Below are 15679 nucleotides of genomic sequence, written 5' to 3'. Positions count from 1 at the left end.
CCAGAGAACAAGTGAACAAGTGGAGACTTTATTTGATCAGCTGAATTAAGAGGATATCCATTTAGTTACAACAAATGCGTTTTTATATGTGTGAGAGAAATAATTCTAAAGCAGTTTCTCTAGATGAGTGCAGTTTATGCAAATCTTCTGAATGAAAACCCATCACAACTGGTTCTTCTCCACTTCTCCCCTGTGATTGACCATATGATATTGTAGCTCAAAGCTATGGGTTTTAATCTCTGCTCTTACACTTAATAACAGTGTGACCCTAAAATATTTCATAATCACTCAGAGTCTTATCTTCCATGTATAATGGGCATGGGATACTATAGTAATGGTCAATGTACAGATCTCTCAGGACAATGCCTGATACTTTACCAAGTATTATTTTATTATTCCCCATGTAATTCAGAGAAATACAGTTAACTCCCCAGTTCTTAGTTTCTCATCTGTTAAAAAAAACTCTGTAAGCTCGCATCTGTAGGAGAAATAGATATTTCAGATGCTTAAAAAATTCTAATTATTCAGATTAACATCTCGGGAAATATATTGTCTCAAAATCACAACAAACTTTTAAAGGAGATTTCACACTATAACTAAATAAATCTATGTATGGAAAGAACCAGTTCAGACATGTTAATTAGATCACGGTATGCAAAAGTAACATCTGAATTCAAAACCCAATAAAGCCTATTTGTGTGATTTGTCTTCACCTTCTCAGTATTTCCAACTCTCCACATATTCTAAGTTCTGCCACTGTTTTTGTTTCTATTATTCCAGCTTGAACACTTGAAATTTTATTTTGATTACTTCTTTTCTTAGTCATTCATTAAATTCTATTGCTTTTTATAGTGAGACATTCATTTCTGCCTCTTCAATTTTCTGGTTTATTTTGTTCAGATTGTGAATCCCTCCAAGCCCTGTTTAGTTTACTCAAACAATGTAAATCCAAACTGGGAGACTATTGACAGTGAAAAAGAATACTAAAAAGTTTAAGTTATGTGTTTATTTTAAATATACACGCCTTGGCAGAAAAGCTGAACTGTCATTTTGGTTAATCTATAAAATGTTTTATTATTTAATGTATTTTAATTATATATAAAACTAGAAAATCAGATACCTGATATAGGTCAATTAAATGTATTTATGCATACATATATATGAAGAGAGAGTCAAATATAAGATGAATTTTGTATGACCTATTGGACATCACTATTATTGTTCTGTGCATCCATGATTTTCTGATAAGCTTATCAGAAAGTTCCCATCTCTGCTTCTTTATAGAAAAAGCAAAAGAAAAATGAAAAAAATCCTTACACATACATTCTTTCTTTGTTTCTTTAACTGTATCTAGTTGATTTAAACTTATCTGCATAATCTGTTAGCTCTCTACCTACTCCAGATTTTCTTACTATCCCTTAAATATAAAAATTATCCATTGAAATTGCTCTATTCATTATCATTAAACACAAGTTGTTCACTTTTCAGTCCACATGATATTCTATGTGATATCTCTCACCTAACACTCACTGGCCCTTCCATCTTCTTATCTAAACTGATTTTCACTGCCATTAAAAAGAAAGAAGCCTTCTTCATCTTTCCTCTGGCTTCTTAGTGTGATTCTTTTATATGCTTGTACTATTTGATATTGTGTTTGCTTTGTCTTATTGACTATTTTACAAGTTTTTTGAAAGAAAAATGCTGTATTATACATTTTATAGCCTACCCCTTCCCCCAGCATTTAACCCAGTGTTAAGCATGTGACAGATGACTTACACTTTTTGTTTATTAATTTTGTGATCCACAGTTACAAAAGAAAGAACAAATGATGGTTGGAAGAAAACTGATCATACTTACCAAGTGTTTCTGATCGCCTTCTGCATTTATGTATCCATGTTCTTATTAGCGTTGGATAGCATTTTATGAATATGTTAATATTTGGGTTTTTGACATTTCTTAATATTTATATAGTATCTATGATGTCTTTGATAGCATACCATTAATAAAGTTTTAACATTTACATGCATAGTTAATATATTCCTTCACTATCTTACTGGTAAATTGCTAACTAGCAAAGAACAATTAATATTCTCAAGTATTCATACTGGTTCTGGGTCTTTGGGGTGGACCTGACCATTCATGGAAAAAGTGAGTTATTTTCCTATCTCACAGCCCCCTTTGCTTCTATACATCAACTCTTAACAGCTGCCTTGGAACTACATCAACTTTATGATATTTTGGAAAAAATCATCTTTGGGTAGACTTCAAAAGCCTGCTGCCAACCCAGTCTCTGGCACTTGCTCTCTGACTGAGGAAAGAAACACCTACGTATTTGATCCAGGGCCACATTGCTCTGTGCCAGCTGCCAAGTCCAGGGCGAATGATTGGATGTCATGCTGAAGACCATTTGGCTACTTGAAACTCTCTCCTGACTGTATTATATGTATGACCTAGTGGCCAGAAATCATATATGTGTGGAAAAGTGGCATAGAAAGCAAATAAAAGCATATACATACATATGCATATATAAATACATTAAAAATGTTTTTGGTTTTCATTGGCCTTCTGGAAGAGGATTATACTGATGAAGGACTTAATCGACAGCCAAACACCAGCACTGATAGAGTTGATTTATAGATTTGTAAGATAATATTCCCATGGCCTCTTTTTTGAAGTTGTGATTACCTGTAGAGGAATTCATGATTATGGAAATTCTCTGGGAAGAAAACAACCCCAAAGAATCACATACTCAGTTGCATACCCTAGCCATCATGAGCATGCAGACAAGGCAGGAAAAAACCCATTTCACCACAACTTACCTAAATTCCAAAGTATCCTGCTTTTCAAATACGTTCTCTAACCAAGAAGTATAAAAACATCCCTCATAATCTTAATATTCCCGCATAGTAAATCTGGTGCCTCCTGCTGAATTTCTGGCAAACCAGTTATCCAAAAATAGATAATTTTTGGAGAGCATCCATCAGACCTTCTGCTTCCTGGCAGGAGTGCTGGTAAGAAACAAAAATGTAGCACTTCATCCCTGCCAAAATCGCAGTCATCCAAATGCAGTCACCCTAGGTGACCAATGCCTGCCTTTCTAACCCCTTTCTTCCTGGGCCATCTTGAGTCCAACCAAAGATATTTTTTGTCCCAGACATAACAGTCCTCTAGAGAAGAGTTTCTCAGCTTGAATATACTTTTAAAAGGAGAAAAATCACAGCTTCTAAAGTGTAAACTCCTAAAGTTTATAACCATTATACACCTATTGACCAAAATTTATTTACAGAGTAATACAATCTAAACTATTAGAAAATAAATTACTACTACTTATTTGATAAGACATGTTTTGCTACAAAATGAGAGAGAGAGAGAGAGAAAGAGAGAAAGAGATTCTCACTGAAATATGAATTTAGTATAGTATTGTCAGTAACAGGGCAGGTTATGAATGAGATAGAATTAGTTTAGAAAAGTCCATGTGACTGTGTTGTGTGTGATTCTTTGAATGCCCTTTATCTACTTGAATGCAGAAGCGAATTTGAGAAGCACTGATATAAAACCTGTTCATTAGGAAAATCCCAACTCTACCTTTTAAAGGCACACCACAGAGTGGTGTTTTTAGCTTTCATTCACAGCTAATGCTATGAAATGGATCAGTCTGACTGGCATGTGATTATGGGTAAGACACATCTAGGACACTTTGGACACTACACTTCAGTGAAGAGGCAATTTGGGGATAAGATACGAGGGAGAAGTTATGACAGCTTTCTCTTTAGCTGAAAAAAATCATTAAAACATCTTTGCCCATATTTTTTTTTTTTTTTAATTTTCAGGTTAGTTCACTGAATAACACCATAATGGTTATAATCAGAACACTGACTTTATAGACAGAAAGGTGTGTTTTTAAATTCCAGTTCTCGTATTTCTCCACTTACTCTATGACCTTAAAAAAAAAAAATCATACAACTTCTCTCAGCCTCAGTTCCTCATTGGTTATAAGTGGATATCTGTGAATATTTTTATAACACGAAATTCTTAATCCAGTGTTTAACACAAAAGACGAGCTCAGAAGTACTAACTTTTGAGATTGTTTTTGATGATGATAATGACCTAGTTCAATTTCAGGTTTATAGCAGAAAAGGTAATGACATAATTAAGGAGTATTACTTGAAAACATTGTTATTTATAATTTTAATATAAAAATATCTGTAATCTCCAACTGAAGTGTTTTAATATATTTCATATTGTTATCTGAAATAACATATAGCTCTTGTAAACTTCAAACAAAAATTTTGAAATACAAGTATATTTTTTATGTTTTTAGATTTTATTTCTAATCAGAAGACTTATAAAATTTGTCTTTCCAATTTTATGACCTAGGGTACACTTCTATGTACTAATTTCGGTTCAGTTCAACAAAAGTTGTGTGTCTTCTACATCATAGAAATTATAACAAAGACTGAAAGCATAATTATAAGTACAAGGTGGCTTTGTTCTCTACAGGTGTACCCACTGAACAGAGGATGGCTTTAAATCAATAAATGATGGAGGAAGGACTTAAATCAATACATGATTTTGATGCCTATCTTACATGCTAAGACAGAGATGGACGCTTGGTCTTCTCAGAACCTCTTTTGTTTTCCACCTTGGATTTTTTTGCCAAGATGCTGGCTAATCTGTAGGCGTAGTTAATTCCAACTTCATTCAGGGATTTTTCTAAGTAAAGTCAAAGTGAAAGAAATTCACAATAAAATAATAAATTATGAAGCAATTATAATTTATTCTATGAAGATGTTTCATAATATTATAAAAATAGTCTACCTTTTAGGTCACCCAGTCTAGAAACACTAGACTTTTCTGTTGCTCTCTTTCTACCTATGTTGAGTCTAGGGCTTTATTTTGTTCATACTGATAAAATAGCAAGGGTCATTTTATAGTCTCCTCTACTGAAAGTTACTGAATTCAACCAATACATGACTAGATGAGTTTGTTTCATGCATTAAGCAAGATCAGAACTTGCCTCTTTCAGTTTTCAATACTTTCAAAGGTTCATGTTGTATTAGGGGGTAAGAAGGAGTTGTTTGCACTTTGTCACCAGAAAACTCTCTTTATCCTGAAATAAGGGACTTTAGGGAAGGTATTGCTACTAAGATATAATAAACATTTGTTAAGAAGCACATTCTTAGCAAATTTATAAGTACATTCACAAGTACATCCGCAAATTACTGTGGGCTGGTACATCTTATGTACACAATGCTAAAGTGAAACTGACGTATAAATTGTATTATTTTGTCATACAAATAGAATTAAGCCATCTGAGTGCTTGCTGAAAAAAAAAACGAGAATAGCATTTTCCTGTGTTTATCTAATTGTGGAAATTGCTTCTACTCTTTTTGCTTTCTTTCTGAACATAGATGCTGGCTTGAATGCTAGGTTTTGATAACCATTTTATATTTCTATGCTGTGGAAAGTTGATAATCCACAGGGAACTCACTGGAATAGGTTATACAATAGTTAGACCTGATTACAACATACCTCTCCTAGATTGATAGAATTCTCTCATGTAAATCATCTGAGTGATAGGACATGTCAATATTTCATAGAAAGTTTAGAACACATTCTCACCAAATGCACCTTAACTTTGACTTAAGATGGCAAATGCTCTGTCCAATAATAAAAAGTAGCAGATATTTAGGATGAATAAGTCTATACTACATGATTTTGAACAATGTTAATTCTATTGATCCTAGAAGTTTCTCTAAAAACAGTGTTTGTTTATTTGGTATTTACTCAAAAGAATGAAAATCAACATACTATAGAGATACACATATACAGGGAATTTATAGCAGTTTATAGCAGTGAATTTCACAGTAGTCAAGTTATGGAATCAGCCTAAGTGTCTGTCAACAAATGAGTGGGTAAAGAAAATGTGGCATATATACACAAAGGAGTTTTATTCAGCTATAAAGAAGAATGAATTTATGTCATTTTTAGGAAAATGGATGGAAAAGAGAGCATCATGTTCAGTGAAATAAGCCATATTTGGAAAGTCAAGAGTTATTATGTTTTCTCTCACATGTGGATACTTGAGAGAAAAAGAGGGAAAAGGGATCTTATGAAACTAGAAGGGAGACTAGCAGGGTATAGAAAATGGGTCAGGGGAAGAAGAGAGGACAAGGGGGTTACTGGGATATAAACTGATTGAATTATGTTATGTGCATGCACAAATACGTCACAATCTGTTTAATTGTGCACCATAAAAATAAATAAATAAAAGCAGTATTTATATATCTAGTCAAAGACCTGAATCTAAATAAAGCTCTTAACTGGATTATAGTTCTTGAATTTTACTCAAAAATATCACCTTTTTAAAACATTTTTTTCATGTATTCTTCCCATAATATTTGCTCATTCACATATGTTCCAAAGTTTTTTTTTTTTCTGTTCCACAAGTTATTATATCAAAACACTCTAATCTCTCCTAAATATGTAGAAAGTAAGAGATGGCAAAATGTATTTATTGAATTAAGAGATTTTGCTCACTTTGCTCCATTTGACTTCTTTGCTTTTAAGTTTGTTCATCTGGGGTTCATTTACCCAAGGACTGCTTCTTATTTTAAGCACAATCTATGTATCTTTGTTAGTTACTAGATCCTCAAAGTTCTATTTTCTGACAACATTAGACATTTATCAAATCTTTATCTGGCTGTATCACATCTGGCAAAGGTACTAATGTTTTCTAACATTGATTCACCACCACTCAGCGACTTACCTATGTATTGGCCGATTGACATCAAGCAGTTTAGCTAGTCTACTGTAGAGTACCAGTTTCCAATTACTGACAGACATTCCCAAAGAAGTTATTAAGTTGAAACCAATTCTCTTCTTTGCTTTACAGAAATTAATGGGATTTTATTATTATTATTAATATACCCTGTTGCATTTTTTTTTCTTTTTTAAAAAATCATTAGTCCCAATGACAGACCAATCTGTCTGCCTGGTCCAAACCAGTGTTGTATTTTACTAGCTTAAGCAATGCTGCTTCCTTTTCAATTACATTTAGCTCATTTAGAACCAATGCTTCCATTCATCAGAAAAATGTATTACTGAGATAAACATCTCTTCTGGGCTCCTTCCTTAAAATGTAAAACGTACTACACCTGAATGCCTGCACTTGAAATTGTGATTGCTTTACCATGGTCAGAATGCTTTTAATTAAGAGAAAAAAAATCTCTTCTCCAGCTTCAGTGCTTGAGTCACATAATGAATGAGGTGAATGAGACTTTGCTCATCAGAATTTTTTCTGAGTTGAACATCCATGACCAAAGTATATGTAAATGTTGATAGTTTTATATTTGAACATATATGTATAACTATACATATACTTAACAAATTGTTAGAAGGTAAGTTGTTAAATAGTGGTTGTTTGGGTCATTCACAGCTAGTTTGACCATGAAGAGTTGTCATACATTTACCTTAAGCAAATGTGTCTGTTCATTGGAAAAAGATCTCAGTATTGTGGATGCCTGCCATTGTTTAGGCATTTTCAGCAACTTGAAATCATGAATTTTATTAATGTATTACTTTTCTTCATTAAGATTACTAGTTTATATAGACATGCCACAAAACTAACTTTTAAACCACATGTAATATTCACTATTACAAACAAATTCTTACCATGTTTTCTTAATATTTTTAGAATTTCATGGTCCCTCATGGTGTCTCACCCCAGCAGACAGAGGACTGTGTCAAGCCAGTGAAAAGAGATTCTATTATAATTCAGTCATTGGGAAATGCCGCCCATTTAAGTATAGTGGATGTGGTGGAAATGAAAATAATTTTACTTCTAAAAGAGCATGTGTTAGGTCATGTATAAAAGGTAAGAAAATATTCTTCCCATTAATTCTTCCCAATTGTATTTAGAATAGCAATTGTATTGAAATTATAAATGAATTTTAATCTATAAAATATGAAATTAGTTGCCCTTATTATACAAAACAAATTATAATGATTTAGTTAATAAATATTCTCTTTCAATTAGATTTAGATTACATCACATGTAATAACTATAATTCCTCTTGATGTGTCATCATAGAAAAATAATTGATTTAAGACAAATTCAATATTTTATTCTTTAGCTTCTTAAATACTAAGAATTTCTTTTAAATAATTATTACCAGAATTCATTTAAGCTTTCTTGAAATGTACAAAATTTTAACATATATACTATTTTTTTCTGAATATAAAATGATATTTCATAGAAACTATGAAAATGTAAATAAGAATCATCTGTAATTCCACCAACCATTTACAGCCACAATTCTACTCTGATACATAAATTGAACATGGATTTCTAAGTAAAGAAAAACATGCTTATCCATCTTTGCTAACTCTTATATATGCAAAATGACTTTCTTTTAAGTCAATCACCTTTCTTTTGTTTTTTCAGTACTGGAAAGTGAACTCTGGGTACTCTACAACTGAGCTACATTCTGAGATTTTTAAATTTTTCTTTTTTTTAATGGGAGGAAGTAAGGGAAGAATGGAGAAAGGATGGATTGTGTAGAGAGAAATGAGAGGTGGGGAGGGGGCCCGGGAAAAGAAAGACAATGGAATGAGAGAAACATCATTATCCTATGTACATGTCTGATTACACATGTCGCACTGTGTGCGACTCTACTTCATGTACAACCAAAGAAATGAAAGTTGTATCCCATTTGTGTACAATGAATCAAAAAACAATTAAAAAAATTTTTTTTGAGATAGGGTTTCACTAAGTCGCCCAGGCTGGTCTAAAAAAATTGCAATTCTCCTTCCTCAGAAGTTGCTAGGATTACAGGAGTGCCTAGCTAAACCAATCACATTTTTAGGTTCAACATTAGAAGATATTTGAGAAGTTTTAGATCAAATGTTTTGTTCCTTATCATTCATAAATATGTTGTTTTTCCTCTTGCAGGTTTCATCCAAAGGATATCAAAAGAAGGACTAATTAAAACAAAAAGAAAAAGAAAGAAGCAGACAGTAAAAATAGTATATGAAGAAGTTTTTATTAAGAAGATATAAATTACTACGAGAGCATTAATTCTACTGTTTTATACAAAGCATTTCACTATGACTTCTGTTTTTTCCTTTGCTAACATATTTTTAATGAACATGTTCATTGAGTAATTTTCTAGTCTTATACCTACTATTAATCCATTTGTATCAGAGTTCCTCTTCTAATCTGGTTAAATTGCTTATTCTAGGTACAATTTATTAGCTAGCTAATGTGAATTTATTCTATAACTTAAACCCTAACTATTCCTCATTTAACTACAAATTATCATACCACTAATCACATTAACTTGGGTTATTTTTTTCCAATTTGATTATCATCTATTTGAAAATACACTTGCACTTATTCGTTACAATCATTTATGAGATGATATCTTTTATAATCTATGACCAGATTCAGAAATGCAGTTTTGAAAGAACAAGCAACCTTTGGGTTTCACATCTAAAATGATTTAAAAACACCTGATTCTAATAAAGATCACTCAACTGAACATTTAGAAATCACCAGTAATAATACAATTCTGTCCTGTGCTTCCATCACTTGGCATGTTTTATTCACCTTTTGTAGCTATCAATACCTCCATCAATATTGAGCCAAGCTGTCTTTAAACAAAGAACAGTCAACTGCATAATGTGCCTGCCTGATTTCAGTTGGTTTAAAATTTCTTTTGTCTATGATCCACTCTATCAGTGAAATGGTTGAATAGTTGTGTATTAAATATAGTTCATAAGAAAAAACTTTATGGAAAAGGAAAGTTTTAATAGCCAACGATATGAATTTTTGTATGTACTTGCTAATTTTATAATTTGATAAACTTTTCTCTCACCCAAAATAGCAAAAATTGAAATCGGTATTTAGTCATTAGGCTCTGTATACACTGCAACCAGTAACTAGTGCTCAAAAAAGGCTATTTTTGTGACAGAGAAATTATTGAGAAGGAAGAAAATCCCAGCTCTATTCACTCAGGGTTTTAACTAACATTTCTGTGGAATTATATCCCCTATCCTATATCTAAACTTATATCTTTCCACTGTAATGAGCAAAATCCCTTTGGCAGCTCAAAAGCCTCCTGGACATCCACCTTCTATAACCTTCACATGAAGCTTTACATGTAAACTCGAGGCTGTCATCTAGAAATAACAAACCACTTTGTCCATTTGGTTTCATTACTTTTCCTGAGCAATTGAATTATAATTCTCTCTCTTCCTTCACACTGAAAGTTCGAATGCAATTTAGAGTTTTTATTTTTCCTCATATACTAAACCACAAATCCTCTCCAAATCACTTCTTTCCTTTCCCATCAAGTTCATCCAATCCCCAGTCTTTTTACTCTCTACTCTATCCTATATCATCCATACTGAGTTAATTTCTCAGAAATTTAGTATATTTCTCTACCACTCCACATCTTAACCCCACAACCCCCACTCCCACAATTTAATTTTGATATATATTTTTGGATTTACCTAATGATACTTTCTTTCATAACTACTATAATTTAGTTAAGAATATTCACTGTTCACTGAATATATCTTTAATCACTCAGCTTATTTATGCTGATTTTATATTTAAAAATATGATCTTCCAGGATCCTCATCTGAAGTCAGGGTTCAGCTGATGCCAGCTTCAGAGTTGCTGTACTTCAAGATAGAATGTGAAAAGTTCTGATATCCAATGACAAACCATTTTCATCCTGTGGTACAGAATACCAACACAAAATAATGTCAACTTATTCAGTTTAAGAATTTTATATCATAATTTTGAATGTTTGATACATAAACAATTGCCATAAACTGGGTCTTTGCTACAGAGGTTGAAACTTCAGGAAATCAAAATCCCTTGTGAAACATGTTCTGCTGTCATCTGTTCCTGGATAGCAATAGTTAAATAAGAGAGGTGTCCTTAGGTCGTGTGGCACGTTGCTGCCAGGGACGTATAAACACCATTTTGGTGACATAAATTATCCTTTTTTACAGCAATAATTCAGTATTTCATTACTTAATCAAGAAAGCATACACTGAAATAGGTTACAGTGTTTAATGCATGTGAATATTGTTTTTACTGTATTTTAAATAAGAATTACCACCATGATAGTGTCTTCTTTTATTTTGCATTATTAAATGCATATATAACTGTGAATTTTATACAGAATTACACTATACAGCATATATGTGCATTATCCTACTTTGTTTATTCTCTGTAGTCAAAATTAAGTGGTCATGCTGAAAACTGTTAAAATGATTTTATTTTTTACATTGTAAGAAGTAAAATTTATGATACTGAACAATTAACTTGACTGTTGTGAAATTTTTATTATTTAAAAAATATTTGGTGGTTTGGGGATTTTTGTTTTGTCTTCTGATGCTGGAAACTGAATTTAGTATGCTGTATCACAATGACACAAAGTCCTGAAACAAAAAATTATTGCCACAGTTCCATTCTACTTTTACTTCCTTAAATTGCAATTACCTAATAATCTCCATTTAATTACATCCATATATTATGATTTCTTACTCATCATAGAAATACTATGTATTATGGAGGAAGGAAGGACTGTATAGAGGGAAAAGAGGGGTGGTAGGGGTGGGGGGAAAGGGAAAAAAAAGCAGAATGAATCAAACAACATTACCCTATGTAAATTTATGATTCCACAAATGGTATGCCTTTACTCCATATACAAACAGAGAAACAACATGTATCCCATTTGTTTACAATAAAAAAATACTATACCTTAATAATCTCTATATATTCTGTTTACTACATTTATAGCACATCAATCATTTCATATATAATCATATAAATATAAACAAATATATTTAAATACATATACTATTGTATATTATATAAACGGCTTCTAATATCCATGCCCAAAGAAAGATGAAAATGACCCAAAATTTGTTATTTGGAAGGATTATTGATTCTTTCATGAGCTGTTCCTGATCTCCCTTGCCTGTGAGAAATGAGTGAATGTACTTGGGTTTTCCAAGTCTTGATTGTCAGTGCTTGCCTATGGACTGTAATGTAGATACACCATGATTGGCTTCCTGCCTTCTGCTGTGCAGGACAGGACAACCTTGCTCTTGTCAGTCCCTCAGGTCCAGGCTTTGAATTAACTCACACCACATGACTAGTGTCTTGGCTAAAATTATCTAGAGTTTTTTTACAGGACAGATTTAGACAGTAGTGGTGCATGATAATTTATTTTCCAGGAGGGGAGATGGAGAATGTGAGAGGGAGATGCAGATAGAGACTGAAGGGAGAAAGGTAGGAGAGAGAAAAGCATTTTAATACTATGATTTGATATGATATAACAAGTAAATAGAACATTAGAATAAGGAATATGGTTGTTTTTAGTAGTTTTTTCCAAGATGAAAAAGATTTGAATCATAAACTGCAAAGACCAGAGGTATTTAACTTCAGAATGGGGTAAATTTTGTGCCTTTTAGTAAGTAAGTCTTCAAAAAACTCAGTTTATCTTCATCTCTGTACTCTGTAGAACAACATTTTTTACATTTATTTTCTAATCTCACAGGATTTTAAGTTGTCTTCCAGAATTAAAGGCTCACATTCACTCAAGATCATATTGTAGAAAAGTCAGGATTCTCTCACCTAAAAATGTTAAATGAATTCCTGACATAATGCTCATTGACAGTAGTGTCTATGGCCACATCGGCACAATCCACATTGAGAGAAATATGATTTACTACTTGGCCATAATGTATTCCCAGGTATCTCTTTGGTATAAATTATTTCTGAAACTTATGATTTGATTGACAGGCTAGGACTAGTGTGAGGTGGATGAGATAAGTGCCCAGACACAAAATTTAAAGAGACTTAAAAAAAAAAGACCTTATCAATCAATACTTGTTTATTATTTATCCTTACTTTGACCTTGGTGGCATAATATTTTAAATGGATTTAATTTGCTTTGATCTTACATTCATTTGTTTATAATTTGGTTTTTGTTCCTTTTATTGCTTTTTCTTCACTCTCTTCCCTATTAATGGTCACATTTTCCTGTTCCCTCTTCCTCTCTTTCTTTAGTTTATTATTTGTAGTTATTCTTTTTGTTCCTCCATCTTTATAACTATCATCTTCTACTTCTCACCTCCTTCTCCTCTGTTTACTTTTTAAATATTTCAAACTTCTTCTTGTCTTCCTACCTTGTTTTCTGTTCACTTGAGGAACTGCAATCCTGATACCAAAACCAGACAAAGATATATGAAGGAAAGAAAACTACAGACCAATAAGCCTGATGAGCATAAATGTACAAATTCTTAATAAAAAATTAACAAACCACATTTAAAAATACATCAAGATTGTAATATACCATTATCAAGTGGGCTTCATCACAGGAATGTAAGTTTTGTTCAACATATGCAAATCAATAAATGTAATTTAAAACATAAATAGAATCAAGAATGAGAATCATATGACCATCCCAACAGATAAAGCGAAGGCCTTTATTGAAATCCAGGGCCCATTCATGTTAAAAACTCTGGGGAATGTAGTAATAGGAGGAATTTATCTCAACATTATAAAGGTTAAATATGACAAACCCAAACCTCACATCATACTAATCGAAGAAAAACTGAAAGTATTTCCTCTAAAATTGTGAACAAGAGAAGGATGTCCACTCTCCACTCCTATTCAACACAGTCCTTGAAAGTCTATCCAGAGCAATCAGGGAAGAGAAGGAAACTAAACATTTCTGAAGAAGAAAATAAGAAGTAAAATTTTCTCTGTCTGCTGATGGGATCTTATACTAGAATACCCAGAAGACGGTTAGAGATAAATGAATTCATGAAAATATTAGGTTCCAATATCAATATTCACAAATCAATAGTTTTTCTATATTCCAATAGTGATTCTGCTCAGAAAGAAGTCAAAAAAGCTATTTCACTTATAATAACCTTATAGTAAATAAAACAAAACAAAAAAGTTGGGAATTAATCTAACCAAGGAGGTGAAAGATCTGTACAATGAAAATTAGATAACACTGAAGAAAAAAATTGAAGGAAGGAAACCTGAGAAGATTCAAAGACCTCTCATAGGAAGAATTTATATTGTCAAAATGGCCATATTACCAAAATGCTGTACAGATTCAATACAATTCCCATCAAAATACCAATTGACATTCTTGATAGAACTAGAAAAAACAGTCCTAAAATTCATTTGGAAGAATAGAGGCCCAAAATAGCCAAAGCAATCCTGAGCAGGAAGAGCAATGCCGGAGACATCACAATACCTGATCTCAAATTATACTACAGAGTTATAGGAAAGAAACCAGTATGGTATTGACACCAAAATAGACATGAAGATCAATGGAATAGAATAAAAGACACAGAGACAAACACATACTTAACAGTTAACTCATACTAGAAAAAGGTACCAAAATATATATTGGAAAAAAAGAGATGCCTCTTTAACAAATGGTTCTGGTAAAACTGAATCTATATGAAGAAGAATAAAGCTATTAACCTATCTCTACCTGCACAAAAGTCAAATCAAAATTAATTAAAGACTAAAGACTTAAACCAGAAATTTTGCAACTGCTAGAAGAAAACAGAGGGTCAATGCTGCACAATTGAGACAGGCAATGACTTCCTTAACAAAACCCCTAAAGCTCAAGAAATAAAACCAAGGATCAGTAAGTGGGATGCCATCCAATTAAAAAGCTTCTGTCCAGCAATGGAAACACTTAAGAGCATGAAAAGAGAACCTATAGAATGGGAGAAAATTTTTGCCAGCTACTCCAGTAACTGGGGACTAATATCTAGAACATATGAAGAACTCAAAAAGCTTAACAGCCAAGAAACCAAATCAACCAATCACTAAATGGGTAAAAGAACTAAACAGACATCTCTCAAAAGAAGAAATGCAAATGTCCAACAAATATATGGAAGAAGCATTCAATATCTCTAGCAATCAGAGAAGTCTGTAAATCAAAACTACACAGATTTCATCTTACTCTATTTAGACCAGCAATTATCAATAATATAAATAATAATAAATGCTGATGAGGATGTAGGAAAATTGCACAGTCATACATCGCTCATGGAACTGGAAATTGGTACAACTACTCTGGAAAGCAGTATGGAGATTTCTTAAAAATATAGGAATGGAACAACCTTCCTATACTACCTAGTTATCCCACTCCTTGGTAATTATTCAAAGGAACTAAAATAAGCATACTGTAGTGATACAGCAATATCAATGATTATTGCAGTGCAACTTACAATAGCTAAGTTATGTAACCAATTCAGATACCCATGATATTGTAATCCATTTATCTATATTGCATATATACATGTGCATATATATATATATATGCGCAAAGACTTCTTAGCCATGAAGAAGAATGAAACAATGACATTTGCCTGTAAGCAGATGGAACTGGAAAACATCAGGCTAAGTGAAATAAGTCAGACTCATAAAATTAATGGTTAAATGTTTTCTTTCATATTCAGAAGCTAGAACAAAATAAGGAAAGTAAGGGCAGATGTCATAATATAGAGTAGTTCAGCAGGGTAGGAGGAAATGGAAAGAAAGAGGAGGTACAGGAAAGGGGTGAAAATGTGGAGTGAATTTGAAAAAGTTACTTTATATGTATATTAAAATACAAAACAG

At 32.4% G+C, this 15679-nt stretch overlaps 1 protein-coding gene across 3 annotated transcripts in view; it reads left to right on the top strand.

The window, feature by feature from the left end:
- Positions 1 to 11336, top strand: part of Tfpi (tissue factor pathway inhibitor) — a 73061-nt gene extending 61725 nt beyond the window's left edge. The window contains exons 7-8 of one of the 3 annotated variants that reach the window (XM_047546646.1): positions 7697 to 7876; positions 8954 to 11336. In XM_047546646.1, the coding sequence (XP_047402602.1) occupies positions 7697 to 7876; positions 8954 to 9060 (287 nt within the window). In that variant the 3' untranslated portion in view covers positions 9061 to 11336. The other 2 variants (XM_047546648.1, XM_047546647.1) reach the window with 2 other exon arrangements.
- Positions 11337 to 15679: the final 4343 nt, after the last annotated feature.

Source organism: Sciurus carolinensis, chromosome 3, assembly GCF_902686445.1.
Source record: "Sciurus carolinensis chromosome 3, mSciCar1.2, whole genome shotgun sequence".
In the NCBI taxonomy this organism is placed as follows: Eukaryota; Metazoa; Chordata; class Mammalia; order Rodentia; family Sciuridae; genus Sciurus; species Sciurus carolinensis.
This window is presented reverse-complemented; position numbering and strand designations above follow the sequence as displayed.